The sequence below is a fragment of the Octodon degus genome, unplaced genomic scaffold, assembly GCF_000260255.1.
Source record: "Octodon degus isolate 3935 unplaced genomic scaffold, OctDeg1.0 scaffold00014, whole genome shotgun sequence".
Lineage (NCBI taxonomy): Eukaryota > Metazoa > Chordata > Mammalia > Rodentia > Octodontidae > Octodon > Octodon degus.
This window is the reverse complement of record NW_004524590.1, coordinates 11,313,695-11,325,662: the sequence shown is the minus strand read 5'-3', so window position 1 is coordinate 11,325,662 and position 11,968 is coordinate 11,313,695. Positions and strand designations below refer to the sequence as shown.

At 40.7% G+C, this 11,968-nt stretch overlaps 1 protein-coding gene across 7 annotated transcripts in view; it reads right to left on the bottom strand.

The window, feature by feature from the left end:
- The window catches only part of CUNH2orf76 (chromosome unknown C2orf76 homolog), a 69,749-nt gene that overhangs the window by 7,243 nt on the left and 50,538 nt on the right, over positions 1-11,968 (bottom strand). For all 7 annotated transcript variants that reach the window (XM_023709764.1, XM_023709768.1, XM_004626359.3 and 4 more), the window contains 2 exons: positions 11,748-11,785; positions 4,612-4,693 (listed from right to left, as the gene is read on the bottom strand). In XM_023709764.1, the coding sequence (XP_023565532.1) occupies positions 4,612-4,693; positions 11,748-11,785 (120 nt within the window). The remainder of the gene's footprint in view (positions 1-4,611; positions 4,694-11,747; positions 11,786-11,968) is intronic.

The following is an 11,968-nucleotide window of genomic DNA, read 5'->3' as shown; positions in this document are numbered from 1 at the left end:
CACACACACAATAAATAAATAAATAAATAAATAAATAAATAAAATTAAAAAAAGAAAAAAGAAAATTCATGAAGCTGCATGTGGACGTGCAGACCCTGTCGGTGTGGACGCTCACCTGCAGCAACGTGACACTATGTCAAAGGAGGAAAAGGTGCACGTCGGAGGAGTGGAAAGGCCCCTTGTGGCAGAGGCGCAGGCACCAGGTGCTGCTGGCAGGGGCCAGTGACAGGAGGGACAAGCAAAATGAAAGCAGCCACATGGGAGCTTCGGGATTATTTCAGGAGCTGAGCTGGAAAGAACTCTGTCCCCAAATAAGCACTTAGTGTTTGGCCCACCATAACTTGCTAAAAAAATATTTCTAATGAAACATAACTGGTCTTAGGGTTTGGTATTTTTGGTCTTTTGGTTTTTCCTGGTGGTACCAAGGATTGAACTCAGGACCTTGCCCTTGGCAGGCAGGTGCTTCTGCCACTGAGCTATCTCTCCAGCCCACACAATTGGTTTGAGAAGGGTTACCCTGGCACAAATTCTTTCTCAAACCAGAGCTGATTCAAGAGTTAACTTTAGAAATGCAGCAAAATGAAAGCAGTACAATGCAGAAAATGACAACAGCTTACACGCAAATAGATTACTTAGGAGAATTAGTTCAGAAAACTACAATTATTAAGAATAAAGTAAAAGAGAAAAAAAGACATTTAAAACATAAATAGGTTCAAGTTTTATGTAAAACCTGCTTCTTCCTTCCAGAAGCAAATTTTATTTATATATTTTGGGACTAAGTTTATAGCAAAAATCTCCAATGCAAATCTATGGTGCAGGTGAAAGGCCAGAGTATGAACTGGAGAATCACTCCATATGAGGAGGAATCTTTAGACAAGATTTTGTCCTGATTTTCTCCACCCAGCCTTTCTTTTCCTTTCATGAGTCCTGCAGAAAAGTCATAGTGATAAATTTGTTACACTGGCAGTATTCCCATGGCAACTGGCTGTGATAGCGGAGTGACAGCTCTACAGCAAGATCAAGTGGTAAAAAAGGACAGAATGATGACTTCGACTTTTTCTTTTAAAGCTCTTGGAAACCTAACCAGACACAGCACAGGAGGGAAAATTCCCTAGAAAAATCACACACTTCAAGGATGGCTTTTACAACTCAACTCCCCCGCAGAATTTTCTGTGGCTCTCCGTGGACCCTCACATCTCCTTCCGCAGGTATAACTTTGTCTTGCTTTCAGGAAGAGAGGCACTGCTCTGGGAAACAAAGAAGAAACTTCGCAGCATGGACTGAAACTGCTTGTGGCCAAGCTCCCGCCCTGCCAGGGACGGGGGGGGTGGGGGGGCAGCGTGGGGTCCCTGCATCACCCTGCAATGAGTGGAGAACCCACTAACAGGATCTGATTCTGGTCAAAGTCCTGCAGCCTTAAACAAGCAAATAATAAGAAAAATATAATTCTTGCTTTTGTAGCTAGTTTGTTAGATAAGTCAGTCTGAAATTAACGAGCCAACTTGGTTTCAGGAAATACAAAATATTTGCAAACTGTCTTCTCCAGAATGGCTGAAGGGTCTTTTCTGCACACTGTTCCTGGGATTGTCATTCTATTACTCAACTCTCCTGGCAACTTCTGAAACAGGTTTCATTATTTCTACTATTACAGAAAATAAACTAGAAGTTCAGAGGGAGCACGTGGCTCACAGAAGGTCAAAAAGCAAAGACTTCACTCGAACTACTCCATATTTAGGGACATCTCTTCTTTAAAACATTGGTTCCTTACAAGGCATATGTATGAATTGCAGAAATTGCAATAAAAATCACATAACTAAATTAGATAATACAGAGAAGAAAGAAAAAATTACTGGTAATGCCAACACCCTGAAAGCCTTTTCTATAACTTGGTATATAATCTCATCTCTATATACACATACAAAGACGTTAATACATGCATTGTAAATGATGATGTTATCATATAATGTACTCTATTTCCATGAAACAAGTAAAGCTCTATGTCAGATATTGGCAAGCTGGAAAGGTAACAAAGCCTGAGAATCCAACCTTCTCAAGATATGCCACCTCATAGGCTAAGCACGATGCTTTACTGGTTTAGGAACAGATGTGACAGACAGTTGGGCCTGACCTACAGAGTATTAGGGGACAGACACTTTCCTGACAGTGGTACAGAATGCTTCCCACCCCACGGATTCCCCCACACTCCTACTTGTTCCTGACTGACTTCATCCTGTACCAGGTGCTGCTTGCTGAAGGTCACCCAGACAGAAAAAGACAGTCTGGTTCTAAACTCAAGCACGGGCTCGGGGCTGTGCTTCTCAACCATGAGTCTATACTATATAAAGTAATGTCTATATTCATATGCACCCTTCTTATTACTAATAGGGTGGAACTATTTTTCATATAACTCTTCCTTGTAGCAGAATTTATTTTATTAGAATTGTAAGAGATCTTTACAAAGTCAGTCTAATAAGTTTTATCACCCAGGTTTGCTAAAAGTATTTTTTTTATGATTTACTGCCCTTTAGCTGTTTATATTTTTTATTTTTATGCATTAAAATTTATCACTTCTATGGTCTCTACTTTTGAGGTCAAAAAGCTCTTCTCTCAAGATTATGAAATCACTGAGCTAAATGTTAAGATTAATTTAAAAAAAAAAAAAAAAAAAAAAGGGCTGGTGAGATGGCTCAGTGGTCTAAAGCACCTACTTGGAACAAGCTTGGCAAAGCACAGGGACCGTGGTTCAATCCCCCAGCACCACATGCCAGCCAGCCCCGCCCCCTGGTGGGCTGAGCTGGCCACACACACACACACACACACACAATAAATAAATGTAAAATAAATAAATAAATTAATTTAAAAAAAATAAAATAAATAAATGTTAAGATTTATTAATCCACATAGAATTTAACTTTTGAATAATGATTTAAATAAAGATTTAACAGTGACTGTGGTTCAATCCCTGCTGTACCGTGCCAGCCCCGCCCCCAGAGGTGGGCTGAGACAGCGAATGAGACTGGGTGTGGTGGTGTGTGCCTTTAATCCCAGTGCTCGGGAGGCTGAAAACTGGAGGATCACTACAAGCCCGATCTGTGCAGTAGACCCGGTACTAAAATACATTAAAAAAAGATTTAAAATTAATTTTCCTGAATGCTTTGGCAATGGACAATACAATTGGCTAATTAAGTCTTTCCCCATTTATCTGAGACATCAACTTTATCATCTCGTAAAATCTTATGTGTTTTGGGGTTATCCATTCTTTTCATAAAGCTGTCAGTTCCCTGACAGTCTGACTGTTATCATATCTTTATGCTGTAACAAGCAGTGCTATCCCCAGATGCCACAGGTCTCAATAACACAGGTTACAATAATAGCATTTCAAGAGACAAATCCCAAGTTCAAAAGCATTTTTCAAATGACAATCAATCTTTTTTTAAAAATGTACTTGATACAGGATCTTACTATGCAGCTCGGACTTGTATTAATCCTCCTGTTTTCAGCCTCCTCAGCATGGGATTACAGGCATGCACCTCCACGCCCAGTCTCGGTCGCCTGCTCAGTGCAGCATGTGGTGCCAGGGATCAAACCCCAGTCCTTGCGCTTGCCTAAGCAGACACTTAGTCCACCAAGCTATCTCGCCAGCACTTCAAATGACAATCAATCTTATGAAAAGGTACTAATTCTACTAAGTAATAGACTTAAACACAAAAAAAAGCCTAAAATTCTACAGCCTGCTATTTAAAATCCTATTTACAGATAAAAGTGCACATCAGGAATTCTCATAAGCAGCATGGATCATTCACAAGTGAATTCTTGACATGTACAATTAAGTAACTCAACACAGTGCCGGTCAGAAAATGTGTGGCCTCCCAAGATGGCCTTCTCTTTGAGTGCCGCCTAGCCAGTATGTATAGAGTATTGAGAGGAAGTGCCACCTGGGAGACTCTATTGTGATCCCTGGCCGGGGAGGTGTGTCAAAGGCACAAGGTCCTCACTGTGCAGACTGCCCTGCTAATCTTCATGCCTTTATTGCCCGATCATCTTTAGGTGAGCATACAAGTAGAATAACAGTGACATCTAATGGCCATTAAGACACGTCACAGAGCACCTCTTTAAAATAGAACTGTATGCATATTACAGGTTGAAAGGTTAAATCAGGCAACTCCTCAACCACACATCGGAGGCTATTTTAAATTCCATGCACTGGTTGGCCCCGAGTGACCCGGATGACTATCAGACACCGCACTGCCTGTTGTACAAACAACATCTCATTTCATTATTCTGCATTAGTTCTACTACGTCCACTTAGCCCAAATAATGTGATGAGACTAAGCAGAGGTGGTACTAATAACCTGCCAATCATTTAAAATGGCCCTCAGCAGAATTCTGAGGCAACTTTCTGGGAAGAAATATTTGCGTTCTGCTCATCTGGAGAGCAGAAACGCACCGCCCTTGGTCAAGGGATCGGAGTGCGCATCATTCTCCTCCTCCCCACACAGCGAGGGGGCGTGGAGGAGCAGCAAGACCAGAGGGCTGCCCAGAGGTGCTCGACCAGGCCTTGCCACACAGGCGGGGAAAACGAGGGCCCTCCAGCACACAGGCCGCTCTCACCGATCCCCGCAGCCTTCAGAGTACTGTCTTCTTTCAACAGCAGTCTGTCGTCATCTTCCAAACTCAATACAAGTTCATTTGTCTACAAAGAAAGAAGACCTGCATTTTAGCAATACTGATATGCATTTCACATTTGGTAAGAATTCTCAAAGACAGGGAGTTATTACCTAAATACAAAGCACTAACCAAAGTTATACACCACTCCCACTACGGCAACGCGAGGAGGGAGCAGATACCCAGGGCTGTTTGCCACTGCAGCGCTATGCAAAAGCATGGGCTTCTGAGTCACACCTAGGTTCAAATGCAGGCTCCCTCAGTACCCGGCTGTGCGTCCTTAACAAACAGCAACACCTGGCTAAGACTCAGTTTCCCTGTCTTTAGGAAAGGGAGACAAATGCATCTTCCTCATCTCCTTTGGTGTGATGACGTAAGATGAAGGCTATAAACCTCAGTACATGGAGCAGGCACCTCCGTGCTGGCTGGCACTGTTTCCCTGGCATTGTTACCATCATCATCTCACGTCATCAGCGCAACAGCCCAGGAAAAAAAGGTAACTGTGAAGGCAGAGACCCAGTGTATGTGGCTACTCGGCGATGGAACTGAAGTCACTTTACCTCAACTGGCCTAACGTCTACAGATATAGTGGTGCCTTGGTTCATGAACTTAATTCTCCACAATTCTGGTCATAAACTAAATCAGATGAAAACTGAATCAAACCAATGGTTAGGTTCAAGGTTGATTTTACAGGAAATTTGATTTTGTTCTCATCCAATTCAGTTTGCAACTGGAATTGTGAAAAGAATTAAGTTTATGAACAAAGATACCATACCCAAGTTATAAAACCCTACCCAACTAAGCAAGGAATTGGTCCCATGTCATAGTAACTGTAGCAGTTTTCTGTGAAATTTGGAACGGACATAGATGAATTTGCTCTGTGATGACATTTACAAAGCTAGTTAGAAATCATAAAGATAGGGGAACATCTTGAGTTGGTATTGGCTTTGAACAGCATGGGGTGATTACCAGTTCAGCACACAGTACCACATGCCAACTAATTGCAGCTGTTTAGCCATGTATAAATATGGCCAAGATAGAGGCGGCACAAAGGCCTCTCCACTGCCAAAAATAGAAGCCCTAAAAGCTAGTGTCTATGTTCTGTGATTCAAGAACTTCATTCACTAGAGAGCACAGGGATTTGAACTCCACAGTGGGAACCTTTACTTAAAAAAAAAAAAACAAAAAAAAAAACCTCATTCTTAATAACCTGTACTAGTTTGATCCTCAGCCAGGTCACACACACACACACATGCACGCACGCACGCACGCACACACGCACACAAGTTACTTAGAATAGATAATACAAAATTCTTTAAGTACATATGGGTGAGTGTGAAAAAATTAAATCTTCTCTCAATTCCTATCCACCAGATACCTGTTTCTCCTCTAGAGAACTAAAACTAATTCCTGGGCATCCTTCTTGAATTTGCTCTGGATGTATAATGCACAAATAGCCTGTTAAATGCTATGTTCTAATTCCTTGTTTTCTCTTAAAACCTCATTCTGCACAAGTGAGATTCATTTCAAAACTTAAGGTTGCAATATATTTCACTGAAGGGACACACACACACACACACACACACACACAGTGTCCTTATCTGTGGACACTTTTTTTTCCAACATTTTTCTCTATAAATAATTTTGCAAATGAGTATCTTTAGACATACATTAAATTGCTTATGTTCAGTTTTATCATTCAGATAAATTCCTATATTTGCTGGGTCACAGAATTGTGTGCAAGTTTAATTTTAGCAGAGCCTGCCAAATAACTCTCCAGAGAAGCCACCCCAATTTACACGAATGCTACCAATCACTCTGAGTACCTGCTTCCCCATCCATTTGCCCACAGTATTCCCCAAACTCTCTGATCTTTGCCAATCTTATAACTGCAGATTACATGGAGTCTTAATTTTTATTTGAATAAAGCTATTCATAATTTATTTCACTTGCAGCTTTGTTCTTTCTTTTCTGCAATGCTAAGGATCAAACTCATGCTAAAGAATAAACTTTACCCTAAGCTACAACTATTTTTATATACTGAGGAAATTGAGTCTTTTCTAAAAGCTAGAAACAGTTCCCCCACCTTTCATTTATTCTTGGTTTTTCTTATAGTTTCTTTTCTTTTCTTTTGTGTCCTGTGGATTGAGCCCAGTGCACTGAGATACATTCTCAGCTCCTTTCTAATTTTTTTTTTTTTTTTTTTTTTTGCAACGGTTCTCATCAAGCCAAACTTGGCAATACTCCTGCCCCAGCCTCCCAGAAGCCTAGATTACGGGCACGTGCCATCACTATATCCGGGATGGCATTTCTTTTAAAAAAAAAATCCCAAATTAATTTTGATTGAATAAGTATGAAGTAAAATGTATGCTTTTATGCTTACCCAGTTTTCCATGGCCATTAGACGGGCTCTGGCCTGAGATTATTTTTTTAAATTCTATGTTTTCTTCAAATGTTTTTACTAATTTCATTTTTATATGTTAACTGTGGAAATTTTCAAAATTTTACATAAAGAGAATAATGCAATGAGCCTCCTCACTCCACACCCATCACCCAACTTGAACAAATTATTAATTTAGACTCAATCTGTTTCATCACAGTCCTCCTCATCTGTGGTTTTAAGTTTTATATTTGCATCATTAACCCAGCAGGAATTTATTGTGGCATAAAGGAAAAGATAAAGATTCAACTTAATTTTTTTCTAGATGTCCATCCAGATATTTCAGTACCATTTATTGAATCCCTCATCTTTTCCCAATAGATTTTTAAATGCCATATTTACCAACTGCCACATATATATGTGTATATGTATATGTATATGTATATGTATATGTCCATTTCTAGACTTTCAAGTTAGAACCGCCAAAATACCAGCTCATGTTGGAGTAGTACACCATTTTAATTACTATGGCTTTGCAGTATGTCTTAATCTTATATTAGGCAAGATCACTCATTGATTTTTTAGAATTCTCTTATTCTTATTTACCTTTGATTTTTTTATTAGTACATTCTTTTTTTTTATTTTTTATTTTTTATTTATTTGAGAGAGAGAGAGAGAGAGAGAGAGAGAGAGAGAGAGAGAGTGGTGTGTGTGTGTGGCCAGCTCAGCCCACCAGGGGGCGGGGCTGGCTGGCATGTGGTGCTGGGGGATTGAACCGCGGTCCCTGATGCTTTGCCAAGCTTGTTCTAAGTAGGTGCCTTAGACCACTGAGCCATCTCTCCAGCCCCTATTAGTACATTCTTGTGGTCCATAATGTTTACATTCTTTGTAGAGAGCTGGTATATCTACATAATCTTCCATACTCAGCATACACACACACACACACACACACACACACACCCCTACAGTATTTTATTGGGGTGGTCTTACATTTATAACTAGAGGAGAATCGAGATCTTCAACCTATTTCATGTTCTAGCATCACGTCTGGTGATAGCTATAATTACACTTGTAATTCCAGCACTCTGGAGGCAGAGAGAGAAGGATCACAAGTTTAAGCCCAGCCCGAATTTCATAGCAAGACTGTTTAAAAAAAAAAAAAAAGGAAAATATCCTCAGTATTTCTATATAAGTTTTAATTTGGATTCCTCATAGAGTGTTCCACTTTCTTAAAGTGCAGTAGACTTTAACATAACAAAATGCATAGATCTTAAGAGGAGCTCACTTTAAAGAATCTGGACAACTAATATGAGTTTATGTTCATCTTTTCAAGTGTGTTTGCGGAAGCTGAGTGGAAAAAAAGAACCAAACCGACACCATGCTGTACTCAGACACCATCTTAGAACTTAAGTTTCTGGGCCAGCGAGATAGCTCAGTGGTCTAAAGCACCTGCTTAGGCAAGCTTAGGCAGGCGCAGAGGACTGTGGTTCAATCCCCAGCACCAAATTCTACGCCAGCCCTGCCCTCAGGGCAGGCTAAGCCAGCCAAAAAGAAAAAAATGAAAATGAAAAAAGAACTTAAGTTTCTGTTCCCTTAAGTTTGCTTCTTATAAAGGTCTTCATAGTTACCTAACCTGATACCACCCCAAGCTTCGTCATAAGGCCGCTCCCTGCGTCAAATGCCAAGCTCCTCTGTTCCACTGTCACAAGCGCTGTAGTATCTCTATAGCTACACTGACCCATGTCAGCACCATCCATCCCCCTAGACGCTGAGCTAGACCCCGAACTAAAACTGTGTAGCTGTTCTCCCCTTCTGTCCCTTGGGGTTAGTACTTGGCCACACACTGGGGGCCCAGCCAGCATCCCCAATAAACCCACTTTTCTCTGCATCTGCCTTCTGCAGTGACTCAGGTAAGTAAGCACATTTGCTGCAACAGCAGCGTTAGCGAAGGGCACCCTTCTATTCTTAAAATTTTATTCTGGGTTGGCATGCAGCTTAGTGGTCGGGAACTTCGCCAGCACACACGAGGCTCTCTCTTTGCTACTTAAGTTTGCTTCAGTTCTCCCTTTTAATAAGAAAAATAAAATGTTCTTATTAAAGACCTTCCATATTTCTGACAAAGTTTATTCCATGATATCATTTCTCCCTTCCATATAATTTTAACAAGCATAGCTACCTGGTTTCCAAATATACAAAATACAGGATAGAACAAAAATAAAGCTTTTACTTCAAATCTTAATAGAAATTATTCTGACTCTCCGCAGCCTGACTATAACCCGTAATAAACACATTTTCTTGATTACCTCAGCACGGCTGCTGTATGGCCATTATGTACACCCTTCTCTGGAGTCACTGTCTCAACATTTAGCTCGCAGCCCAAGAGGAGGCCGAGGTGGGCAGGCATCCAGACGGCCTTCGTGTGGGATGGGAAGAAGGTGCTGAGAACACCTTTCTGCAATTATGAAAGTCTCTAGGCCCCAAAGATCAGGGAAAGAGAAGAAATGCCTTTCATAAGTGGGTCCACTAACATAAAAAGGAAACTTGGAAGTCTCTCCTTTTGGTTAATGAAAGAGCATAGTGCTAGGTGGGCTAAAACACTGAATCTGCCTAGCTGGAGAAGCTACGAGCCTGCGGGTGGAGAGAAGATTGAGGGGCAGTGACCGGCCTCTGGCAGCAGAGAAGGCATGAAGAGCGTGACGGCGAAGCTGCGAAACGCCATCTGCAAAAATACGTGGAATTCCCTAGAAACCTGCGGAATCACGCTCGAGGCATAAGGTCTGTGAGTAACTGGGATTGTTATGGTGGATTTATGAATCCAGAGTTCAAGAAAAGTCTAAGTGACTTAATTTGTTTTGTAAGTCCCTCCATAAGTAAATGCATTATTCAGCTTGAAAACAATTGGCCTTCTGCACACAGGCTTGGGCCTCTGTAGCTTCAACCGACTGCAGACTAAAACACAATGAGGCCTGTGATGCTCAAGCCTGTGCTGAATATGTAGACTTTCTTCCTTACCATTATTCCCCAAACAACAGAGTATAAGACCTATTCACACAGCACTGATGTTTTATTAGGTCTTAGAAGTAATCTAGAGATAATCTTAAGCGCACAGGAGGATGTGTGCAGGTTACACATGAATACTATGCCACTTTATTTAAGGGACTTGACGGCTGTGGATTTGGGTCCTGGAACCTATCCCAAGGGACAACTGTATACAACACAGCAGAGCAGAATGTGTGTCTCAGATATCAGGAACAGTCTAGGATTTTTCTCTTCTAAACTACAGATGGAGAATCTCCTGATTTTTTAGGTCATGACACTGGTTATCTGAATATGATGAATGAGCTTGTCATTCCAGCAAAAGGAAAATTTACTAACTAGTCCTTTCAGGAAACACAGGCCTAGGAACAAGCCCACCCAGGTGAAAATGCAGCACTGAAGAGAGACGACATGAGATGCTTTGCAACTTTTCCAAAAAGCAAAACTTTTCTTTCTACCTTTATTTATATTTTATAATATAGTCACAGATAGTTCTTCCCTATAAAATAGAACCACACTTCCTATTCTCTTTATTTTAGGAACCAAGATGAAAACACTCTTGGCCTGGTGAAAACAGACAAGATCTATGGCCAGATACAGCGACAGAACATTCCAGCAGCTATAAAAGGGGCCGTGCCACGCCTCAGCCCCAGACACACGTGGGCACATTTTGAGGTATTTGACAACGGATACATAAACAAAGAAAAAGAGAAAAACCCACAAGGTCACCGATGCACTGTGCCATCTTCATTGCGATCTGTGGTGTGTATTTATCTGAAAGCTGAATGCAAGGAGCACCTACAGGACTAAAGAAGGGAACGGAACCAAGCAAGTTCATAAATACTTCATTCAAAAGTGCTGTGGAGGAACTGTGAGCCAGCACTGCACTGAGCTTTAGAGGTACAAGAGGCTGAAGAATAAGACACGGCTTCTTGCCTTTGAGCACTTCCTCTAGTAAGATGGCTGCTTTAATGAGATTTGGAGAAAAGGACCACTCTATCAGTAATAGCAAGCCTTCGACTGTGACTTCATAAAGAAATTGCCCTAAAAAGGCCAGAAGACAGAGATGCAAGTGTGTGATGCACGCATAAACAAACAGCTCCACCAGGGAGGGCAAGACAACTTTAGAATTCCAGTGTGGCTGATGCAGAGTATGCTCGCTCTGCGGAGCGAAACCTTGTGCCAAATAAATAAATAAATAAAGATTAAAATGGAAAAAAGAAGAAGTCACCATCCTGGGCCTTCTACAGCCAGTGTCAAGACAATCAAATTAGGCATCTGCTTTCGACCCTTTTCTTCTAGTGCAGAACTAAGAAAGTCAAAAAGATCAGACTGCCAGATAACAAGTGGGTACTTTTATATGAAACCTCAATTTGCTTACTAAGTTATATGCTTATTTTTATGTAAAGATGTGCTAGATAAATAACACATGGTGTGCTTTCTGTTTTCATTAACATCTTTTCTAAAGGATGTACCACTACTTGCAGGCATATGTGACTTAGGTTTTATTTTTCTTTAGCAAGAAAGGAAGGCTGGAGAAAGGGAATCTACAAAATTAAAAATGCAACTATAATGGAAAAGATTTTAAATGACCATGAGCCCTTTCACTTATCAATTTCACTAATGATTACTGCTATGTGCAAGATACTGTGCACGGGGAACATACCTTTGACTTATGTGCCTGATGAACAATCTTTAGTTTATCTGAAAGAAACAAAAAAGGTGAGTCTTTGTACATATTACTTTCTTTTTTTTTTCAAAGTTTTATTGATAAACAGCAATGAGACAGTTTCAAATCAAATCGGAAGTACAGTTTCAACAAATAATACACTGCATATATACTTCTTAGTGGTTAATTGCAGTACAAGATGCAGACTTGTGATCCTA